The sequence below is a fragment of the Nyctereutes procyonoides genome, unplaced genomic scaffold (assembly GCF_905146905.1).
Source record: "Nyctereutes procyonoides isolate TBG_1078 unplaced genomic scaffold, NYPRO_anot_genome, whole genome shotgun sequence".
In the NCBI taxonomy this organism is placed as follows: Eukaryota; Metazoa; Chordata; class Mammalia; order Carnivora; family Canidae; genus Nyctereutes; species Nyctereutes procyonoides.
This window is the reverse complement of record NW_026575035.1, coordinates 12,361,968-12,385,965: the sequence shown is the minus strand read 5'-3', so window position 1 is coordinate 12,385,965 and position 23,998 is coordinate 12,361,968. Positions and strand designations below refer to the sequence as shown.

Here is a 23,998-nt window from a genome sequence, read left to right as displayed (position 1 = left end):
TAATCTGAAAGCCAGTCACAAAACAATGCACCACATGCCTCAGTGTGGCAGCCTTTAGGTACTACAGTCACCTCCTCAATTTATTTTTATTTTATTTTATAAAATATTTTATTTATTTATTCATAAGAGACTCAGAGAGAGAGGCAGAGACATAGGCAGAGGGAGAAGCAGGATCCGGGAGCCTGATGCAGAACTCGATTCCAGGACCCTGGGATCACACCCTGAGCCTAAGGAAGATGCTCAACCACTGAGCCACCCAGGTGTCCCTCATGCCATCAATTTATTTAAAGATACTTTGCCAAAATAGATTTTTATTTGAAAATGAATATCAGAGAAGTTTTGAATATTATCTTATTAGGAAAATATGTTCAGTGTTAGGTTAGGGATTTCTGAGGAGAGACAAAGAATGAGTCTATTTGATATTAACCACCTGCTAAGACTATTTTGGTTTCCCCACAAATATTTGTCATATACCCAAATTCACCATGTAAACTTTTGTTAAATTTGAAGACAGGTTTTACAATCACTAAAGTCTTTGTGTCGCATGACCAAGTTAGGCTAAAGAATTTCTCTCCTTTTCACAGTTTTTGGATTTTATTGAATATTGTTTCTTAGACCCCCATGACAACCTGAAATGTTAGAACTTTTATTTTTTTGAGAATTGATGTTACTGGCTTTAAAAAAAGACAGCTTTTAAATTTTTTGTTTTTATTTTTGTTCTAGAGTCAATATAAAGGACCTAAGAATAATAACCACATTCAACAAAGGACACACTGGGAGAAGAAGGCACATATGGCTGAGGCCAAAGGAAGGGCACAGTTACTAGTTAAACTGAAGAATATCCTCGTCTGGACTGGAGTGAAATTATTTAGGATGGAAAAGAATTGTAGTATCAAAGGAGATGCATCTCAACACAAAGGAAGTATTTAAAATTTAATACTTGGAAAATTAATTAGAGCAGGATAGTTTCCAGGGAAATTTCAAAAAGGGAGCTTGATTTATAAGATATTTGATGTCACACTGTGAGAAGCTTATTAAATACAAAATGGTGGCTAAATAATAGTTTGAAAGCAACACAACAAAAATGCTCTGTGGATGAAGGATGGAGAACTGGAAAATCACATGCTAATCCTTTAAATTCTAGTTACTTTCATATTTAATATATACTTAGAACTTCCCAGAGATTAACCTTACAGGGCAGGTGATGATCAAAAAATCTATATTTTCTATTAAAATATAAATATTTGAGATGCTTTGTGTCACCAGGAAGACTATAATTTATATCAGGTGCATGCCCACTTTACTTTTTCCTAATATCACATCTAACTTCTAGAACCTTTATACTGAGATTGTCAAATAACAATGGTTGGCTGTATTTACTCAGGAACAACATAGCAAAGGCCAGGACCAACTTTGTGGAATTATTAAAATCTACCATATAATAATCTTCTAGCTATTAAAAGAAAGTACAGATGTCCTCAGTTTGTAGGCCTCAAATATACACAAATTTTAGTTATCACAGTTTAGTTAAATAACATCAGTCCTCCAAGTGCAGTTCAAATTGCAGTTACCACTGTTAGATCTTTCATCTAAAAATCATTATGTAAATAACAGATGGGCATCAACATCTGTGACTGACTTTTAAAGTCTGTCAGTGGGTGACTGGCCACTGTGCATCTGGTTTTCAGTTCTCACACAGACAGCAAAGTGTGTAGCTGTGTTGTCCCCTTGTTTCCCACCTATGCAGCATTTTACAAAAATGGATGTTGGTAAGAGGGAATGGGCCAACAAAGATTAAAGTGCAGCAAAAGAGTAAAAAGTGATAATGTAGGTGAAATTTGAATCAAATGTAAATAGAATTATAGAATAAATAGCTGACAACAGGAATGTTTACACTGCCACCACTCAACTCTGAATATGCAGCCAGAGGAACTTCATGAACTTGTGGATGTAAATAAGAAAAGTGGATGTGATGAAAGGGGGAAGATGTTCCATAAGAAAAGATGCTGTCAACATTTCACATTAAAGGAACTCTCGTAGATATTTTATGATGTTGAAAATGCAAAGGAAAAAATATTGGAAGGTGATCCAAATTAAGAAAGGAGGGGCACCTGGGTGGCTCAACAGGTTAAGCATCTGCTTTCAGCTCAGGTCATGAACCCAAGGTCCTGGGATCAAGCCCCACATCAGGCTCCCTGCTCCCTCTCACTCTGCTGCTCCTCTGCTTGTGCTCTCTCTCTCTCTCTCTCTCTCTCACTCTCTTTTTCATATAAATAAATAGGATCTTTAAAAAAAAATTAAGAAAGGAGTATGGCAATTTGCCACAGCATAAAAAAGATGCTAACTTCATATAAGTTAAACGAGAAGGCAAGCACTATCGAAATGACCCATAACAGTTTTGTTGACAAAAAAATAGGACAATGTTTTTAATGTTTTAAATCGTGGTATAATAAATATTAGCTTTACTATTTAAAAATAACTTTCCTACATATTAATAACAAAGTAAGAGAGTTTTAAATTTTTGGCAAAAATGGATAGAGATCATAGAACAATCATAATTTTCCCCATTTATTTTTAATATGGATTTTTATGGCTTCAGCTTGGTTACTTTTACATACAGTCCTGCACTACTTGGAAGAAAAGCAAGGTCTGCCTGTCGAAACAATGCCCAGAACATTCTCAAATATTGGATAGTGGAGTAAAATGGATGCAATGGATTTAAATTTAATTAAAGTGAACAAACATTAATATATCCCCTGCTATGTATAAGACATTATAAATTGAATAAATGGGTGAGAGAGCTGGGTTGGAGGATGCAGAAGATTAAAGAAAAGATTGGGGAAGATGAGAGGATAGGAGAATATGGTGAGTTAAAGATACTAAAAGGCTGGTAGAAAACAAAATATTGTAACTACTTGCGGTGGTTCTGAACAAAGTCAGATGACTTAAAAATGCAGATAATTTCTATAAGGTGAACTTTCTTTCTTATGCAATTAAGAACAAAGACTTGCTTACTCAGCTGAACGCATTAAATATTTGATCTAGGTGTATAGAAATGCAACATATTTCTGAACATCGATTTTATATCCTGCAACTTTGCTGAATTCATGTCTGAGTTCTAGCAATTTTTGGTGGAATCTAATTTAGGGTTTCCACATACAGTATCATATCATCTGTAATGAGTGAAAGTTTGACTTCTTCCTTGTCAATTTGGAAGCCTTTCCTTTCTTTTTGTTGCCTGATTGCTGAGGCAAAGACTTCCAGTACTGTGTTAAGTAGTAATAGTGAGAATGGACATCCCTGTCTTGTTCCTGACCTTAGGGGAAAGGCTCTCTGTTTTTCCTCATTGAGGGTGATATTAGCTGTGGGTCTTCCATATATACTTTTATGAGGTTGAAGTATATTCCATCTACCCCTACTTTTTGAGCGTTTTTATCAGGAAAGGATACTGTATTTTGTCAAATGCTTTTTCTGCATCTATTGATAGGATCATATGGTTCTTATTCTTTCTTTTATGAATATATCACATTGATGATTTGTGAGTAGTGAACCACCCCCTGCAGCCCAGGAATAAATCCTACCTGATTGTGGTGAATAATTCTTTTAATGTACTGTTGAATTTGTTTGCCAGTATTTTGTTGAGATTTTTTGCATCCATGTTTATCAGGGATATTGGCCTGTAATTCTCCTTTTTACTGGGTCTTTGGTTTTGGAATCAAGGTAATGCTGGCTTCATAGCATGAATTTGGAAGTTTCCTTCCATTTCTATTTTCTGGAACAGTTTGAGAAGAATAGGTATTAACTCTTTAAATGTCTGGTAGAATTCTGCTGGGAAACCAGCTGGCCCAGGACTTTTGTTAGCTGGGAGATTTTTGATTACTGATTTTTTTAAAGATTTTATTCATTTATTCAGAGAGAGAGAGAGAGGAAGAGAAGAGAAGAGAAGAGAAGAGAAGAGAAGAGAAGAGAAGAGAAGAGAAGAGAAGAGAAGAGAAGAGAGAGGGAGAGAGAAGCAGGCTGTGTTGTGCAGGGAGCCCGACGCAGGACTCGATCCCGGGTCTCCAGGATCATGCCCTGGGCCGAAGGCAGGTGCTAAACTGCTGAGCCACCAGGGGATCCCCATAATTTTTCATAGTATTCTAATTGTTTGTATTTCTGTAGTGTTGGTTTTGATCACTCCTCTATCATTCATGAATTTATCTATTTGGGTCCTTCTCTTTTCTTCTTGGTAAGTCTGGCTAGGGGTTTATCAATTTTATTAATTCTTTCCAAGAACTAGCTCTTAGTTTCATTAATCTCTTTTACTGCTTTTTCTCATTTCTGTATAATTTATTTCTATTCTAATCTTTATTATTTCCTTCTTCTGCTGGCTTTAGGCTTTATTTGCCAGTCCTTCTCTAGCTACTTTAGGCGTAAGGCTAGGTTATATATTTGAAACGTTTCTTGCTTCTTGTGGTGGGCCTGTACCACTACACACCTCCTTCTTAGGACTGCTTTTCTGCACTCCAAAGGTTTTGGGCTGTCATACTTTCATTTTCATTTGCTTCATGTATTTTTAAAATTATTCTTTAATTTCCTGGCTAACCCACTCATTGTTTAGTAGGATGTTCTTTAACCAATAATGAAGTAGTGGAAAAAGAAATAAAAAAATCGATCCTATTTGCAATTGCAGCAAAAAACAAGAATAAATATAACCAAAGAAGTAAAAGATCCATAGTCTAAAAACTATAGCACGTACTCAAGAAAGAAACTGAAGAGGACACAAAGAAATGGGAAAATATTCTATGCTCATGGATTAGAAGAACAAATATTGTTAAAATGTCTATACTACCCCTAAACAATCTACACATTTAATGCAATCCTTATCCAAATACCACCAGGATTTTTCACAGAGCTAGAACAAATAATCATAAAATTTGTATGGAAACACAAATGACCCCAAATGGCCAAAGCAATTCTGAAAAAGAAAAGCAAAACTGGAGGCATCATGATTCTGGATTTTAAGATCTATTACAAAGCTGTAGACATCATGACAGTGGTACTGGCACAAAAACAGACACATAGATCAATGGAACAGAATAGAAAACCCAAAAATGGATCTACAACTATATGGTCAACTAATCTTTGGCAAAGCAGGAAAGAATATCCAATGGAAAAAGTCTCTTCAACAAATGGTTTTGTGAAAACCGGATAGTGACATGCAGAATAATGAAACTGGATGACTTTCTTACACTATACACAAAAATAAATTCAAAAAAGATGAAAGACCTAAATGTGAGACAGGAAACCATCAAAATACTTGAAAACAGGCAGAAAAATCTTTGACCTTGGCCATACCAACTTTTGCTAGACATGTCATCACAGGCAAGGAAAATAAAAGCAAAAAGGAACTATTGGGGCTTCATCAAGATAGCAGCTTCAGCACAGTGAAGGAAACAGTCAATAAAGAGGATGGGAGAAGATATTTCCAAAGACATATCTGATAAAGGCTTAGTATCCAAAATCTACAGAGAAGTTATCAAACTCAACACTCAAAAAACAAATAACCCAGTCAAGAAATGGGCAGAAGACATGAATAGACAGACACATCACTCATCATCAGGGAAATACAAATCAAAACCATGAGGGGGATCCCTGGGTGGCTCAGCGGTTTAGCACCTGCCTTCAGCCCAGGGCGTGATCCTGGAGTCCTGGGATCGAGTCCCACATCAGGCTCCCTGCATGGAGCCTGCTTCTCCCTCTGCCTGTGTCTCTGCCTCTCTCTTTGTGTCTTTCATGAATAAATAAATAAATAAAATCTTAAAGAAAACAAAACTATGATGAGATACTATCTCACACCTGTCAGAATGGCTAAAATTAACACAATAGGTGTTGGTGAGACTGTGGAGAAAGGGGAACCTCTTGCACTGTTGGTGGGAACATAAACTGGAACCAGCCACAGTATGGAGTTCCTCAAAAAGTTAAAAAAAAAAGTGCCCTGTGATCAAGCAATTACACTACTACACTATTTACCTAAAAGATACAAAAATACAGACTCAAAGGGATACATGCACCATGATGTTTATAGCAGCATTATCAACAATAGCCAAACTATGTAGAGAACCCAAATGTGTCCATCAACTGATGAATGGATAAAGAAAAGTATGTATGTATATGTGTGTGTGTGTGTGTATGTATACACACACAATACACACAATGGAACATTACTCAGCCATGAAAAAGAATGAAATCTTAACATTTGCAATGACATATATGGAGCTAGAGTGTATTATACTAAGTATAATAAGTCAGAGAAAAATACCATATGATCTCCCTCAGATGTGGAAGAAAGAAAACAGATGAACTTATGGGAAGGGGGACAAGAAAAAAAGGAGAGAGGGAAACAAGCCATAAGAGACTTTTAATGGTAGAGAATAAACTAATGATTGCTAGAGAGAGGTGGGTGTGGGATGGGCTAGATGGGCGATGGGAATTAAGGAGGGCAGTTGTTATGATGAGCACTGGGTGTTGTATATAAGTGATGAATCACTCAATTCTGTCAGAAACCAGTATTTCACTGTTAACTACTTAAAATTTTAATTTAAAAAATGATATTTGATCTAGGCTTAATAACTCTTTGAATCACTTACTTATCTCCCGGCTTTGGGCACATTTTTTCCATACAACTTCTCTTCTTTAAAATGTTTATTTTTAGTGATACATTTTTTTGAACCAAAACTTTGCATTTCACACCTATACGTGAGGGTGTTTATTTTTACCTTTAGTAACCGGCAAGACATAACAAGACTGAAAGAGATGGTTATCCAAAAGAATATTCCTTAGAAAGCTTTTGGATCCTGGGACAAAGAGCCTTCCCATTCTGAAAAGCCTTCCCATTGGAGGACTTCTTTCACAACCACCATGTCTTCCTTAGAGCTCTGTTCTATACATATAACTGACCACAGTCTCCAAACATTTCTACTTACCTTGCTCCGAATCATTACCTGGTTCTCAGAAAATAATTTTCTTACCTGAAAGTCTCCATTTCTAGTTTTGGCTATTTAAATGATCTACCTAGAACATCTGAATCACATGCCAGATTTGGGCACCAGGATTCACCATCACTGGTGCTGAGTAAGATGGGAGGGAATGTGTAATGGAGGTGGTTTTCCAGTGTAATTGGGCTGGACCTGGAAGGGTGAGGTTTCAAATTAGGTAGCAGCAGAGGAATACAGTAGCTCACCTGGGAAACTAAGAAAATTTTTCTTTAAAAAATTTGTGTGCTTCTGCTTTTCTGTAACACCATTAAATTAGATCCATCTATATTAAACTTCTTCAAAGTCCAGAAGAACTTTCCAATTCAGACTATTTTTATCTCAATTTGCCCCTGGACCATCTCACAAATTCTTGCTTTATCTTTGGTCTGCTACTGAGTTAAATAGAATTCAGCCACTGATTCTAAAATACCTGTAGGAATATATGAACTCATGGATGAGAACAAGGGATGGTGGAAAGGGAAGTGGGTGGGGGGTGGGGGTGACTGGGTGACAGGCACTGAGGGGGGCACTTGATGGGATGAGCACTGGGTGTTATGCTATATGTTAGCAAATTGAACTCCAATAAAAAGAAATGAAATGTATTCAGTTTTGGCTGACTTAAATTTGTTTTAAAGTTACTTTTGGTTCTGCTTAATATAGAAAATTTGGAAAGTTCATAAAAGTTTGAAGAAAATAAAAATCGTCCATAATTCTTTTAGTATTTAGCATATTTTCCATGTATATTTATTTCAGATAAAAATTTTACCACACTAAAATTGTAATATCCATGCTGTTCTTTTATTTTTTGAGAAATAAATAATAAACGATAAAAATGATCAAAACATGTCATGGACAGTTTCCCCTATTATTAAATACTCCTCTAAAATATTTTTATTAAGTCAGGGCTATCAATCATTCCCTTTATGCCTCCTTCCTTTGCTTTTATGCTTGGAAAAGTTGTTCTCACTTGGAAATCAAGTATTTCCCCCCAAGTTACTTTCTAAAGCTTCTATGAATAAAAACCCTGGCCAAATTTACCCCAGCAATGTAGAAATATTGGAGACAGAAATTAAGTGCTATACATAACTCTGGGCTACCTGGGACTAGCCATGGCTTAAGATACCCATCTGGGAGACCAACAACACCAAACTCTCAAAAAGTGAACAAAACCCAAACTGCCTCATTCAGCTGGAGGATGTTTTGAGAAATGAAGCAAATGAATAATTTTTTTCCTTTGAACTATACACTTTATATACCTTTACTTTCCATTTCTATGTCTGCTTTTCCTGTCCATGTAGATTCCTGCCCCCAGAACTTCTGCCCTCTGTTTGCCTTAAGTTTCTTTCTCTCCTTAGACAGCCTCTGTTCAATTTTGCAGAAAGATATGTTGGCAAATTGAACTCCAATAAAAAAAAAAGCTTTATTGAGGTATAATTTATATGGCATAAAATTTACCATTTTTAGTGTACATTTTTAGTATATTTATGGAGTTTAGCCTCTAAGTTCTGTATATTTGTTTCCTTCTCCTTATATAGCTATTCTAGTTTTCTTTCCTTTTCTTTCTTCTCTCTCTCTTTCATGAATTTAGTATCTGTATCACCCTCTTGGCCCATGAGAAATTTAAGAAAACTTGATAAGTTTTTAATTTTTTTTAAACACTTTTCTTAAAAATTTATTTATGATAGTCACAGAGAGAGAGAGAGAGAGAGAGAGAGAGAGAGAGAGAGAGAGAGAGAGAGAGGCAGAGACACAGGCAGAGGGAGAAGCAGGCTCCATGCACCGGGAGCCCGATGTGGGATTTGATCCCGGGTCTTCAGGATCGCGCCCTGGGCCAAAGGCAGGCGCCAAACCGCTGCGCCACCCAGGGATCCCAGTTTTTAAGTTTTCATTTAAATTCTAGTTAAAATGTAGTGTAATATTAGTTGTAGGTGTAGAATTTAGTGACTCATCACTTATATACAACACCCAGTGCTCATCACTACAAGTGCCCTCTTTAACCCATCCTTCTGCCCACCACCCTCCAGTAACACTGTACTCTATAGTTAAGAATCTGTTTCTTGGTTTGCCTCCCCCGCTACCCCATATAGCTAGTGTTCTTAAAACTTCTTTTTTTTCCCCCACGGTAAAGGAGCATCTGTAGAACACAATTCAATAGCAAGTCCACTACGTCTGCTTCTTCCTCCCGACCACCCCCAAACCCCACATACCATGAATATAACATCAGTGATGGTTCTGCTAACCTAGTACAAACAAGCATTTAACAAAAGAGAGATTGCAATCCAAGCATATCTCTATTTCTTTTATTTTGCTTACAAGACATACAAATTTGTGATATGAATACAAGAGGTGGCAAGTATTAAAATAAAAAATGATGGCTCTATATTTTTCAACATAATTAAATAATTTTCAATTTAAAAGATAACCCACAAGCCTATCATGTATTTTGCACTTTAAATGTCTGCCAACCAGCAGTTATATATTGAGATAATGAACAATTGTGACTTATATATTGAGATAATGAATTCAATTTGAACACTTTTCAGAATAACAAAATAACCGAGCCCTTGTTGTCATTTAAGCTGGTAGTTTGCTTCTGTATCACTGTTTTCTGAGCTTTGTGTGTCCAAGACATTCACGGACCCATCTGCTAAACTGGAGCGGGGAGCAGAAGTGGAAGTGGCTCTCAGGGCATGGCACAGGATGATCAAGCTGGCCGACAAAAAGAGGGACATATGGAACCAGAGCTACATCTTGATAATTCTGGTTTCCATGGCATAGAGAGTCAGGGTCAGTTGGGGATTATATAGCAGGGAAGAAAGAGCAATGAAAAAACTGCCTCCGATTCTCTGGGTAAGAGAGAACCTTGGTTCCAGACAGAATGGAATCCAGGAGTATGGAGACCTGGCTATCATTTTCATAATAGCTTTTTCATTTTGAGTTGTAATTAGAACAATTAATACAGAGAAATCCTATGTACCCTTTACTTCCTCCAAATGATAGCATCTTCAAAAACTATAGCATGCTATCGTACTCAAGAGTACTGACATTGATCAAGACACAGAACTTGTCCATCACAAGGATCCCATATATAGCCACATCCACTTTTCTCCCATCTCCACCTCTCCCTAGCCCTGGCAACCACTAATCGGTCTCTCCGTTTCTATAATTTTAACACTTAGTGAACATTATGTACATGAAACCACACAGCATGTATCTATCTGGGATTGGTTATTCATTCAGCATAATTCTCTGGCAATTCATTTAGGTTGCTGTGTGTTTCCATAGTTTGCTCCTTTTTATTGCTCAGTAGTTTTCCATGGAACGTGTATACTACTTTACCCATTCAGGCATGGAAGGCTACCTGGACTGTTTCCAGGTTTTGGCTATTATAAATAAAGCTGCTATAAACATTTATGTACAGGTTTTGGAGCAAACGTAAGTTTTATTTCTCTAGGATAAATGCCAAGAGTATAATTACTGGGTCATATGGTAGTTGCAGGTCTAGTTTTAAAGAAACTGTGTGGAAGTGTTGAATCACTATCCTGAACACCTGAAATTAATATTATACCATATGTCAACTGGAAATTAAATAAAAGCTTTAAAAATTAAACTGTTAACTGTTTTCAAGGGTTAGCTCTATCATACATTCCCACTAGCAATGTAGAAGTGATCCAGTTATTCCACATCCTCCTTTGCATTTGCTGATGGGGTGTCTCTCTCTCTCTCTCTCTGATGCATCTTATTTGAGTCATTTTGATAGGTGTGTAGTGATAGTTCATTGTAGTTTTAATTTGAATTGCCCTGATGACAACTTTTTATGTGATTTCCATCTATTTACCCTTTGGTAAAGTGTTTAGGTATTTTGTTCATTTTTTTTCTGACTGGATTGCTTACTTGTTTTGGGGTCACATTTTGAGCTTCTACACTTCAAATACGAATCCTTTATTAGACAGGTGGTTTGCATATATTTTCTCCTTGTCTGTAGCTTGTCTTTTTTGTCCTTTTAACAGGGTCTTTTTCACAGTACAAATTTACATTTTGATTGTTTGATAATGTCCAATTTATCAACGTTTTCTTTATGGAACATGATTTGATGTCAAATCTAAGGATTCTTTACCTAGGTTTACATTCTGGATATCTTTTCCTAAAAGTTCTATAATTTTACATTTAAGTCAGTGATTTTGAGTTTTTAAAAAAGATTTACTTTTTCTAGAGAGTGTGTCAGTGAGCATGTGAGCCGGGGCAAGGGGAGGGAGAAGTGGAGAGGGGATCCTCAAGCAGAGGCCCACCTACTCAGTACCTGGACCCTGAGATCATGACCTGAGCCAAAATCAAGAGCTGGTTGCCTAACCAACTAAGCCACCCAGGGATCCTGAGATAATTTTTGTGTAAGGTATGAGGCTTAGGTTGTGTTTTTTTAATTTATATTTTTTTGCCTATGGAAGTCCACTTGCTCCAGCACCATTTATTGAAAAGGCTGTCTCTCCTCCATTGAATTGCTTTTCACCTTTGTCAAAATTCAGTTAGGTATATTTAGGTAAGTCTATTTCTGGGTCCTTTATTCTATCCAATTTATCTGTCTTTATTCTGTTCCATTTGTCTTATCCTTTCACCAACACCACACACCTTTGATTACTGTAGCTGTACATCTTGAAATTGGGTACAATGATACTTTTGGTTTTATTCTTTTATTTTCTATTCTTTTTCTAGGTGCTTAAGGTGACAGCTTATTGTTTTGAGACTTTTCCTTTTTTTTTTTTTTTTAGAGAGATATAGAGATGAGAGACAGAGACATCGGGGGGTGGTGTTGGGGAATAGGGAAGGGCAGAAGGAGAGAATGACTGTTAAGCAGGCTCCACGCCCAGCACACACCTTCAATACAGGCTCAGTCTCACAACCCTGCAGTTAATCATGACCTGAGCCAAAATCAAGAGTTGGACTTAGTGACTGAGCCACCTTATTTCTAATATATGCATTTAGTGCTATAAAATTCTCTATCCATTGATTTAACTGTGTCCCACAAATTTTAATATGTTGTATTTCCATTTTCATTCAGTTCAATGTATTTTTTAAAACCTACCTTGAGATTTTATCTTTGATCCATAGATAATGTAGCATGTTATTTTCCAAGTGTTTGAATTTTCTTATTAGCTTTCTCCTTTTGATATCTAGTTTATTTTAAAAAATTTTTTATAATTAAAAATATTTTAATTCCAGTAAGCTAATATACAATGTGATATTCATTTCAAGAATACAATACAGATTCAGTGGTTCTTTTTTTTTTCCAAATTTTTATTGAAATTCTAGTTCATTAATATATCCAATAATATTGGTTTCAGGAATAGAATTCAATGATTCATCGCTTACATGTAACGCCTAGTACTCATCATAACAAGTGCCCTCCTAAATACTCATTACCCTTTTATCCCACTCCCTACCCATCTACCTCTAGTTTGATTTCCTTGTGGTCAGAGAACACAGTTTTGTATGATTTTCATTTTTAAAAATTTGCTGAGGTCGGTTTAGCCCAGAATATATAGAGAATAGGCACTTGAAGATAATGTGCATTCTGCTGTTGTTGGGCAGAGTGATTTATCAAACGTTATTTAGATCCTGTTGGTTGATGGTGTTGTTAAGTTCATAACCTTGGTGATTTTCTAACGATTCTCTGTACATTGGTCTTTTAAAAACACCAAATTGCTGGGTGGATTCAGTGATGGGGGTGGGAGTGAGGGGTCACAGTAAAACAAAACTGTTTTTTCAAACTCAAACAAAAAACTTTTGAGTTTACTCCAGGAGCCCAACCATGTTCTCCCAGTGAAGATCTGAAACAAATCCCCTCAGGCTTTGAACAAGAAAAGGAAAAGAAACAGTTTTGAAATTTGCCAGAGTACCCTGTTCTTAACAAGGCCTGACCTCAGGGGAAAGTAGTTAACCTGAGCCTAAACTACTGGGATTTTATCAGAACATAATTGACCTGGGAAACGTCAACACCTCACTCTGCACTCCTCCTTCCTTAGCTCTCCTGTCCTGCCCTAAGGGAAGGACTGAGGGCATGCAGGAAGTCACAATCTCGGGGCTCAGGGGCACTGGAGACAGCCTAATTGGAGGAAGAATGCCTCCCTGCCACACACCCACCACCCACTGTAGGCCTGTCATTGAAGGCAGATATCATGAAGCACAGCATGATTATGTCTGGCTCACAACTAGAAGTTTGTTTATAAGACATGCTAAGTGGCAGAAAAAAACAGTTTTCAGAGACACAGCAAGCATGAGAACCAGTCTCAGGCATGGCATAGATACTGGAATTATGAGACCAGGATATAAAATGATGATGATTAACATGCTAAGTTTCCTAGTGGATAAAGTAGATAGGCTACAAGATCAGACTGGCAATGTTAGAGTTGGGAATTCTAGGACAGAATGAAAAAAATGCTAAAATTAAAAAAAAAAACTTCATGTGACAATATGAAGAATGAACTTCATGGGCTAATCCGTGGACTGAACACAGCCCAACACGGTGAAGGAAGCTGGAGATAGATCAATAGGAATTCCTCAAAGCAAAAAGGAAAGACAAAAAAGAGAAAAAAAAACCCCAGAGCAGAATGTCTAAGAACTGTGGGACAATATTAAAGGTGTAACACATTGGCAATGGAATACCAGGAGAAGAGGGAGGAGAGGTACAGGAAAGAGATTGGAGGAAATAATGTTTAAGAATTAAAAAAAAAAAAAAGACACTAAACAGTAGATCCAGGAGGTTCAGAGAACACCAAGCACAATAAATACCAAAACTCTGTATGTCATGGTGGTGGTGTGTCTGTCTGGCTCAATCAGAAGAGCATGTGACTCTTGATCTTGGGGTCATGAGTTGAGCCCCACACTGGGTGTAGAGATAAAATAAATAAAGCTAAAAATAAAATCTGTACATAGGCATAACATAAACTGCAGAAAATTAAAAAAACAGCAAAAAGGGAAAAGGATTTATGGGGGGGAAAACCACCTTACCTACACAGGAGCACAGATGAGACTACAAAGAGACTTCTCTTTAGACACCATATAACCAAGGAGTGGAGTGGAATAAAAGAAGCCACCAAATTAAGAATCTGTCTCCTCTGAAGTTACCCTTCAAAAGTTAAGGAGAAAAAGACTCTCACAGATCAAAAATTGAGGGATTTGTTGCTGATCCCCCTGTCATGCAAAAACCATAAAAAAATTTCTTCAGGGTGAAGGAAAATGATATAGGCCACCTCCACAGAGATTTGCCTGCTTCCAGAAAGACACGGATTTAAGGAGGAAAGCAGGCTCTACTGAGCAGCCACGAAAATCTGACTCTGCCAGTTCTATGCTTTTCTTGTGTGTTGTTACAACCGAAAATCTAGTCTCTTGTTTGGTACCTATGGGGACTCCCTTCAGTCTGGTTTCCCTGCACCCTGCCCGCTCCCCCTTCCCCCCATATCAGCAAAAGACAAGGACAGAGGGAGCCCTGGAGGGAGGAGGTCTCTGGCACCAGGCTTCTCTGAATGAGGGGAACGAGTCTCACCCAGGGACGGATCCCCCTGTGCCTGACACACGTGCAGCGGAGGAAACTGGCACAGCTCTGCCATGACCCTCTAGGTGTGCTGTAGGGCCAGGTGGGCCGACGGAGGCCTCAGTTTCAGGCTGCCCGTCTACTTGCCCCATGCACTGTGTAAGTAATTTCCCTTTCTGTCCATGCAAGGAGGAAAGGAAGGGTAGAGCCTTCTAGAACTCAGGTGCCCCCTCCCCCCAGCCCAACTGCTATCAGTCCCAGTTGCCAGGCACTGGTTTGTGTTGGACACAGAACCCTCCTTGGGATTCTAAGCAGTTACTTGTGGCTCACAGGACACTGGCCACTGGAGGCAGAGCCACGAGGCCCTTTGGAGCCAGCTGGTGGAGGCGAAAGGTCTCTCCAGCCAGTTCTTGAGCAGCCGTGCGCTGCCCTGCTGGTGCTCTATGCAAGCATGCCACACGTGCCACCGGTCTCTGGGTTTTGCTGGGAGGCTCTGGTAGGTAGCAGTGTTGCTGGTGAAGAGCGTACACAGCTTCTTGAGAAGAAGAAAGGGGCCGCGTGCCCAGGGTGACGCACCAGAGGCGCCGGCCTGTGAAGCCCCCGAGGCGCCCGTGGGGGAGGCCAGTCCTCTCCCCTCGCAGACGCATGGCTCCGGCTGCCCTGAACAAACGCGGCAGCTGGCTGGCAGCCGAGCTCGCCCTGCAAGTGCTGGGGGAAGTCGGAGGAGGAGCCCGCCTGGCAGCCCTTCCCAGCCCGCTGAGGAAACCCCCACCTCCGGAGCATCCCAGCAAGGAGAAGGCCCAACGGGCGGCCCTGATCCGCAGGGAAGCCCAGCCCGGCCGGCGGAGGAAATGGGGGCTGCGGGCCCAGAACCCGGGAAGGGGGAGCGGAGGAAGGCAGGCCGGAGCCCCGCGATGCCCGGGGGCAGCAGGCTGCGGGTGCGGGCCAGGCCGCGCGGGAGCCCCCGCACCCCCGACTCCAGCCGGCCGGCCCGGGCTCGGGAGGCGGCGCGAGGGGCGCCCGCAGGCGCTCGGCGGCCTCCCGCTGCGGCCCCCCGCCCGGCCCGCGCCCAGAGGGGGAGGACGGGCGTCCAGGGAGCGGGGGAGGAAAGCCGAGGCTCGCGGAGCCGCAGGGACAAGCAAGCCTCCAAGCTGAGCAAGTCTGGGCGCGGACGCGGCTGGCGCAAAGGGAGGTTCAGGAACTCCAGGAGCTCCAGGCAGCTCGACGTGCAGCCGGCCGTGCGGAGCGCACCTCCTGCGCCTGGAGACAAGGCTGGCGGCGGCCGAGGCGCCCCTGCTCCAGGTGTCCCAGGGCCCCGGCCACGCCACCTGCCGGGCCCTCCGCCTCTACCGGAACTCGGCCGCCGAGCGGGCAGAGAGTTCCAGAGAGTCGCCATCTTCCAGGAAAAGGAGAGCCTCCTGCACGAGGAGAGGATCAGGAGAGCCGCAGGGCTGCTCAGTCCAGGGAGAGAGTTCCACCGGCTGCCGGAGAGCCACCGCCTGCGGCATCGGCTGGCTGCGGAGCCTCCCGCTCCTGTTCTTCTGCCTCCGGCCTCCGGATACCCTCAAGGGCCAGGGGCTCCCCGGCGTCCCCTGGGGCCCCGGCAGGGAGCAGGGGCGCGCTGGGGGGGCTCCTGGCCCTGAGGTCCCCTGCAGGTCTGACTCCGCTTCCCAGCAGCCACCAACATCCGCAACTAGAGCACAGTAGCACCTGTTGCTCCTCTGAGTTTAGATGCACCCCTGATGCCACACCCCTTGAGCCAAACCCATTGCTCCTCTTAGTTTAGATCCACCCCTTAAGCCACACCCCTCGAGCCATGCCCATTGTTCCTTTTAGTTAGATGCACCCTTAAGCCACACCCTCGGGCCATGCCATTGCTCCTCTGAGTTTAGATGCACCCCTGATGCCACACCCTTGAGCCAAACCCATTGCTTCTCTGAGTTTAGATGCACCCTTAAGCCACACCCTCGGGCCATGCCCATTGCTCCTCTGAGTTTAGATGCACCCCTGATGCCACACCCCTTGAGCCATACCCATTGCTCCTCTTAGTTTAGAACTACCCTTTAAACCATACCTCATATGCCACACCCATTGTTCTTTCAGTTTAGATCCACCCCTTAAGCCACACCCCTTGAGCCATACCCATTGCTCCCTTTAGTTTAGACCTACCCTATTATTTAATTTGATGCTACATAGTTCTTAGTGAAGTCCCTATAACAGTAGGAGTATGAGACAGTATTTTTCAATGTTAAACATAAAAAAATAACACCAAATTGCTGATACTACTGCTACTGAGAGTTGATTTTATTAAGGGATTATATGCCAAGCACTCTATTAAGTCTTTTACGTGTATTATTTAATTTTCCCAATGGTCCAGTGTGTCACATATTACTGAGGTTCACAGAGATTAAACAACTCGTCCCGAGATCACACAGCTAGTAAATTTCAAAGCCAGCATTCTGTCCCAGGGTTGTCTAACTGGTGTGCAAGTAACTTTTTTTTTTTTTTGAAAGAGAAAGAAGAATGCACAAATGTATGCAAGCGGGAGAGAGACACAGAGAGAATCCTAGGCAAGCTTCACATTTAGTACAGAGCAGGACAATCAATCTCACAACCCTGAGATTGTGACCTGAAATGCAATCAAGGGTTGGACACTTAATTCACTGAGCCACCTGGGTGCTCCTGTGCAAGGATTATCTATGCAATCTGCTCTAAGGATCCCAGAAGGGCTTGATAAATTTTCTCCTAGTTCGCATTTGAATGAGAATGCAAACATAATAGCGGTAGCTAACTGTGGGGAAAGTCCTCACCAAAGTATCATGTGCAAGCTCTAAGGAGTCTCCAGTGATTCCCATCTTTGGTATTCATACCCTTGTGTAACACCTGCCACCCCTTGAATATGGTCTGGAACTACTGACTCATTTCTAATGGATAGAATATGGCAAAGGTGATGGGATGTCACTTCTGAGGTTAGTTTACAAAGAACTGGTTTCCATCTTGGGCCTGCTCACTCTTACTCCCTCATCTGCTCTGAGGGAAGCCAGGTGCTTATTGTGAGCTGTATTATGGAGAAGCCCATGTAGCAAGGAACAAATGTCTCTTGCCTTCTTCTTCTTGTTCTTTTTTTTTTTTTAAAGATTTACTCATTATGCATGAAAGATACAGAGAGACAGAGACATAGGCAGAGGGAGAAGCAGGGTCCCTGCAGGGAGCCTAATGTGGGACTTGATCCCAGGACCCAGGGATCATGCCCTGAGCCAGAGGCAGACACTCAACTGCTGAACCACCCAGGTGTCCCCAAATGTCGCTTGCTTATAGTCATGGAGGACCTCTGGCTGCTAAACAGTCATCTAAGTGACCTCAAAAGCAGATTTCCCCCACACAAGCCTGGAGATGACTAAAGATTCAGCTGCCATCTTGACTGCACCACTGTGAGATCTCCTGAGCTAGACACACGTGGCTAGTTGCACCAGGATGGCAGGCCCAGAGAAACTAACCAGGTTGTAATGTTGTTCAGTTTGCAGAAAGCATTCGAGAAAACAAAAGTGTAAAGCCAAACTTTTGGCCTCTGACCTGCCCCCTCTCCTTGGGTTGAAATTCCAGGGAAATCAAGAGATGGTAGGAACTACTGACAGGTTAGGATAAAAAAAATATTAGAAAGGGGACCTCTGTTCTGTTCACCACTTATCTCTCTGAGAAGACATTACCTCGCTTGACTTTCGCATGCCAATTAGTGGCAAATGCAGGAGGACACAATTGGCAGTATGCCAGGAAGCAGCTGTGAGGGCTAGATGCAGCACCCCAGAGTCTCCTAGAAGCCAGAGAAAGATCCCAGAGGCTCCCTGGTGCCCCCAGAAAAGACATGGAAATTAGATTGAGAGCCTGGGACCTGATCATGGGACTTCTGAGGTAGAGGGGAGATGGCCCATGGAAGGGACACTGCCTGGAGCTCTTCTTGGACCAGCTGCCCCCTGCCTGTTTTGGGAGACTGAGGATTTAATGAGGGACTGAATTAGTGTCTAAGAGATGATTTTTTTAAAAAAGATAAAACATTTATTTTTCTGCTGGTGTTACAGGATTTTTTTCCTTCAGTGCCTGCGGTTCTTGGTCCTGTTGCTTCAAAGAATGTAGAAGTAGACCAGACCAAGAATGGTGGGCAGCACAGCAAAGTTTATTGAGTGATAGTAAAGTTTATTGATAGTACAAAGCTCCCAAAAAAGTGAGGGGACCCAAGAGGGTTGCCTAAGAGATGATGTTCTAATGCTTGGTGGGTTTAAGTTTATTTAAATCTTTGACATTCTTCTCCCTGTTCCCAGTACCACCATTGGTGGGAATGGGGTCTTCAAAGCAAGATGAGAACATCTTTAACAACCTGTAATGTGTAATTATCAACCCACTCCAGCCACTGCTACCAGCTTGGCAGCCCCAATACTTTGACAAGACACAGGGGCAAGTGACCCCTAAAGCTTCTTTGCCCTATTTCTGGTTGCTGCCTTGACTCAGATGGGAAATTTAAGTGATTAAGTGGAGGAGCAAGTGGACAGCCATAAACAGTGAGAGTGAGAGGTGTGGAAAGAGTAGCAGAGATATGGAAATGGCCAGACTCATGTGCATGATTGAAGATGGCCTGGTGAAAGAGGGGAGAGGCCTTTCCTTACTCATCTTCGGTGAAAAGGAGCCTAATCTTAAATGATGCTTCTTTCTCTTCCTCTAAAATCAACTACCCTTGATTGACGGTACTTATATATGCCTCATCCTTTTTCTGTGGTTACACTGTATTTTCCTCTTTCTTGGAAACTTAGCTTGAGTTATAGGGCTGCCATATATGGCTGCACAGATTGTGCACTGTCAAAATCCAGGGAGTACCATTTATAACCTATCAGATGATTTGACAAGTCATCTCCCAGAAATTTTTTCACATCGTTACCTCTGGATTCTCATTATTCCCATTAATAAATATTTGATGATTAAGTGACAAGTGTTGTTCTAGGTTCTGAGGATTTAGCAAAGAACAAAATAGAGTCTCTGCCCTTAGCACTGGTACAGGAAGAGACAGACAACCACATGAACAAATAAAGTAAGTTTAGGTGTTATAAATAAGTTGCATATGTGGGGGTGAGGTAAAATGTTTGGGAGAAAGATTCTTATACCCTTAAATAACACATAGGACCACAGTTTATAAGCAATAGATATTCTATACCTAGCCATTTTTCCTCTTTTTCCTTTTGAAGCTTAACATAGTAGGTCATAAGTTGTATGTGTAACAGTGGATATTTAACACAAGGTAATAGAGTTAATTTTTCTTAATAGAGTTAATTTTTTAAAAAGATTTTATTTTAGAAAAAGGGAGTGCATGCACGAGCAGGGGGAGGGGTAGAGGGGAAGGGAGAGGGACAAGCAGACTCCATATAGAGCTCAGAGCCTGACACAGGGCTCCATTCCAGGACCCTGAAATCATGACCTGAGCTGAAACCCAGAGTCAGATGCTCAACCAAGTGTCACCCAGGTGCAACTAGAGTTAATTTCTTTTTAGATTTTGTGTTTGTTATGAAATGTTAAAAGAATATTAATTCCTTAATACACTGAGTGTGAATGGTTTAAGAATTATTATTACATCACATTTACACAATTAAGAATGCTTATGTGGGTATGATGGCGGCAGAGACAGATTTTACAAATTTAGTACATTTCTGACATTTGTGAGGTGTATTTTCCCAAGACTGGGAGAGCTCTCAACATCACAAACCGCAGCAGGGCACCTAATTTTCCCACAAAACACAGTGAAATAGAACTAAAGTATTTAAAGATCTTTTGTATTCTTAATGGTTCCTTATAAATAGGACTAAGGAAGTTTGTAGGGTTATTTTCTGGCTTAGAACCTTCATTTACTTAGACTTCTTCACTTTCATTACCAGAACTAGTTGTTGATTTCCTTTTAAAAGAAAAAAAATTGTAATAGTCTTCAAAAAATAGTAATAAGTTTAAAAATAATCATAAAAATCATTGCATTCTGGATGATGAGTAGAAAAATAGCAAAAACATTAACAGGTTGGTTTGTGAGGTTGGCAAATGCTTGGAATAGGGACCCATTTGACATATTAGCCTCAGAGGACTTATGATTTAAATGAAGGCTCTGATAAGAAATCACTATGAATCTTCAACCATTAGGTTACTGAATAATACTAAAACTGAGAATGCAAAATCCACAGGTCTTTGATATTATATTACAGATAGCAGGAAAGCAAAATACAATTACCTGCTCATCCTTTTATTGTTATATGTGAAATCATTGTGATAAGTGATATAGAATTTTCTAAATTGGATATTGTATGAGAAACTGCTCTGGAGCATCATAAGTGAGATGTTTAGCCTTTTACCATATAACAGCTACTTGGTTGGTTCCTAATTTGTCCACAAATTCATAAATGCTCTGAAACTCTGATTCTTTCTCACTAATGAGGGTTGGTAACTCCAACCTCCAAGGACAGAGTTGAGGATAAACTGAGCCAGGGTTATGAGAAGTCTTCAGAAACATGAAAGTAACCCACCAAAATCAAGGTGTTCTCATTCAATCAGGTATTGTTGGCTTCAAGTTTCCAGTTCTGCTCCTTGAGCAGAATAAAAACACATGGGAAGCTTCAGTTAGCTGAAATGGACCTTGTATAGAGGGTTTAACTTACTTCTTTTACAAACCACTGACAAAAGGCAGGACCAATCCATTCTCTTGCGTGAATACCACAGTCTATCCAGACAGCTCTTTTGTAAGTCCGTGATCTTCTGCCCAGCTAAAAACAAGAGTATTCAGAGTAACCAACTCAGGCTTTTACTTTTAGATTTCACTGATTAGCATAATTTAATAAGATTTTAGTGTAGTCCTTCACTATAGTTTGATTCATTAGATAACCCACAAAGAAGATGGATTTCCTGTCTATTTCAGAAATCCAGGCCTGTTTATGCAGAAATAAGTTATTGCCTTAATTACAAAACAAATAACTGGAAAATAGACAAAAAAGGAAATTCATTAAATAGATTTACTTCTTTTTAAAAAAGATTTTATTTATTTATTTATTTATTTATTTATTTATTTATTTATTTATTATGAGGGAGGGAGGGAGGGAGGGAGGGAGGGAGGGAGGGAGGGAGGATGCATGTGTGAGCAGGAAGAAAGGCAGGAGAGAGGAAGAGAGAGAATCCCAAGCAGACTCCACACTGAGTGCAGAGTGTGATGTGGGCTTGATCTCATGACCTTGAGATCATGACCTAAGCTGAGTTCAAGAGCCAGACACTAAACTGGCTGAGCTATTCAGGTGGCCCAAGTTTGCTTCTCCTTTAATATATATGATTGTTAAGTAAAATGTTAAATTCCCCTTTCTCCCAACCCCTCCTCCAAGAGAATACGATTCATAATCCAAAGAAATATCCTTAAAGTAATTAGTATTTTTTAATTAAAAAAATTTTTTTAAGATTTTTATTATTTGAGAGAGAACAAACATGAGCAGGGGGAAGGGCAGAGGGAGAGGGACAAGCAGACACTCCACTGAGCAGCGAGCCTAATGCAGGGGGTCCCAGGACCCTGGAATCATGACCTGAGCTGAAGGCAGATACTTAACCAATTGAGCCACCCAGGTACCCCAGCAATAATTCTGTTTTATAGGTGGACAATGTCAAACTTTATTACAACACAAAGTGGAAAAGCAAAACAAATTGATTTGTAGAGTCAGGTGACAGATTTTTAAAAATAATCTTATTATATCAATATTACATAAATGTGGTTTCTAACTCAGTAACAAAGAGGTAGCTATTAACATTTTATTCATAGGGGACCTTGTTTTCATTCATTACTTCACTAATACTTCAAGAAATTCTTTTTGGACATTGTGCTTGGTACTGGAGATTCAAAGATGAAAAGTCAAGGAGTTTATATGCTAGTCAGGAGGGCAGATATGGGAGCAATCAGTCATTATGAGGTGAGCATGCATAAGTTGCTTAGGGAACATGGAGTGTTAAGTCTAATTTTCCCAGGGAATAAAAGAAAGCTTTTCAGGGGAGGAACCTTGAATATTTGGGTAAAACTTGAAGCTTGGCCAGCAGACAAGTTGGAAGAAGGCATTTCAAGCTTGGAAGAGAATCTGGGAACACTGTCTTTGAAGAACTGCTTTTGGGGGATGAGGAAGAAATGGCAGATGAAGCTGGGCACTGAGGAAGAGAATATGTGAAATCCCTGGATCTTAGATAAAAGAGATAAGGCTTCATCCTGTATTTCATGGGAAAGGAGTGTATATGTGAGAAAGAAAGAGGCATGAGCACAAGTTCACACTGACAGTGTGATGAGACCGTTATTGCAATAGTCCATGGAGAAGAGATCCAGAGATTAGTTAGGGCAACAGCAGGGAAGACAAGAGAAGGAATTGGAGCAGATTCAAAAGATATTTAGAGGAAATAATTGTCAGTTCTTGGTGGTAGATTTAAAGGAAGTGGTAAAAATTAAGGAGATACAGAATGACGCTCATGTTTCTTGACTGCAATCACAGTGGTGCCATTATGAGTCTGAGGTGCTTTTGTGAAAATTGAGATGAGAAGTTCAAGTAGGGAATGATATATGAATGTGAAGCTCCAGAGAGTAGGCCTCAACTAAATAGAAAAGTCTGGAATGACTGTTGAGACCATGGGGTGGATGTGTCCTTCTAGAGAGGGAAAGCATAGAGTCTGAGCACAAAGTCTTGGGAAGACCAGAACCCATAGGAAGGGCAGGGAGATAAGAGGAAATGAATGAGACTGGAGGGTATAGTCAGAAAGACAAGAGGAGAACCAACCAGGAGTCATTGTTGGTCTGGGCAAGAGAAGTTTTAGAGGAGCTGTGTGGGCAAAGGCCAGTGAGTCAAGGTCTGAATAGGAAATAAAGAAGTGATATAGGGAAATCTTTATTGGCTGAGAAGGGATAGAGAGCCCTGGATCAGTATCTAGAAGAGAATGCAGGGCCAATGGCTGGAAAGGATGCATCTCTTCTTAGATATTTGTGTAGTTTTGCATTGGTTTACCTTAAGTAGCACCAGCTCACAAATAATTTTGAAGGTCTTTATTTTTAAATGCATAAATAACTTTGAGTATGTTAGAAACAGCATTCTCTTGAACACTCAATGGCAAAAATTAAATATGGCCCAAAAATCTACGGGAAATTTTTTTCTTAAATTATCAGATAAATTAGAGATTCTGTGAAAGATCATTTCATTTCTTTTCCCTGTAAGTCAAACTTGAAAAAATGTTTACTAAATATCTTGTTAATAATGTTTTTACCTTTAAAACAAAAAGAGGCCTTCCCTCATATGATCTTCCAATAGAGAACATGTGAATGAGGCCTGAATGAGTTTTATTTAGATGATGCATCCAGTTTTGAATCTAAAAGCAAATAAATAACAAACCATGTCAGACTTTCCCAATTATGGAGCTTTCAGAG

At 40.4% G+C, this 23,998-nt stretch overlaps 1 protein-coding gene across 2 annotated transcripts in view; it reads right to left on the bottom strand.

Moving 5' to 3' along the window:
• The window catches only part of CPA6 (carboxypeptidase A6), a 312,960-nt gene that overhangs the window by 56,848 nt on the left and 232,114 nt on the right, over nt 1-23,998 (bottom strand). For both annotated transcript variants that reach the window (XM_055318319.1, XM_055318320.1), the window contains exons 5-6: nt 23,839-23,940; nt 21,225-21,329 (exon numbers count right to left, since the gene is read on the bottom strand). In XM_055318319.1, the coding sequence (XP_055174294.1) occupies nt 21,225-21,329; nt 23,839-23,940 (207 nt within the window). The remainder of the gene's footprint in view (nt 1-21,224; nt 21,330-23,838; nt 23,941-23,998) is intronic.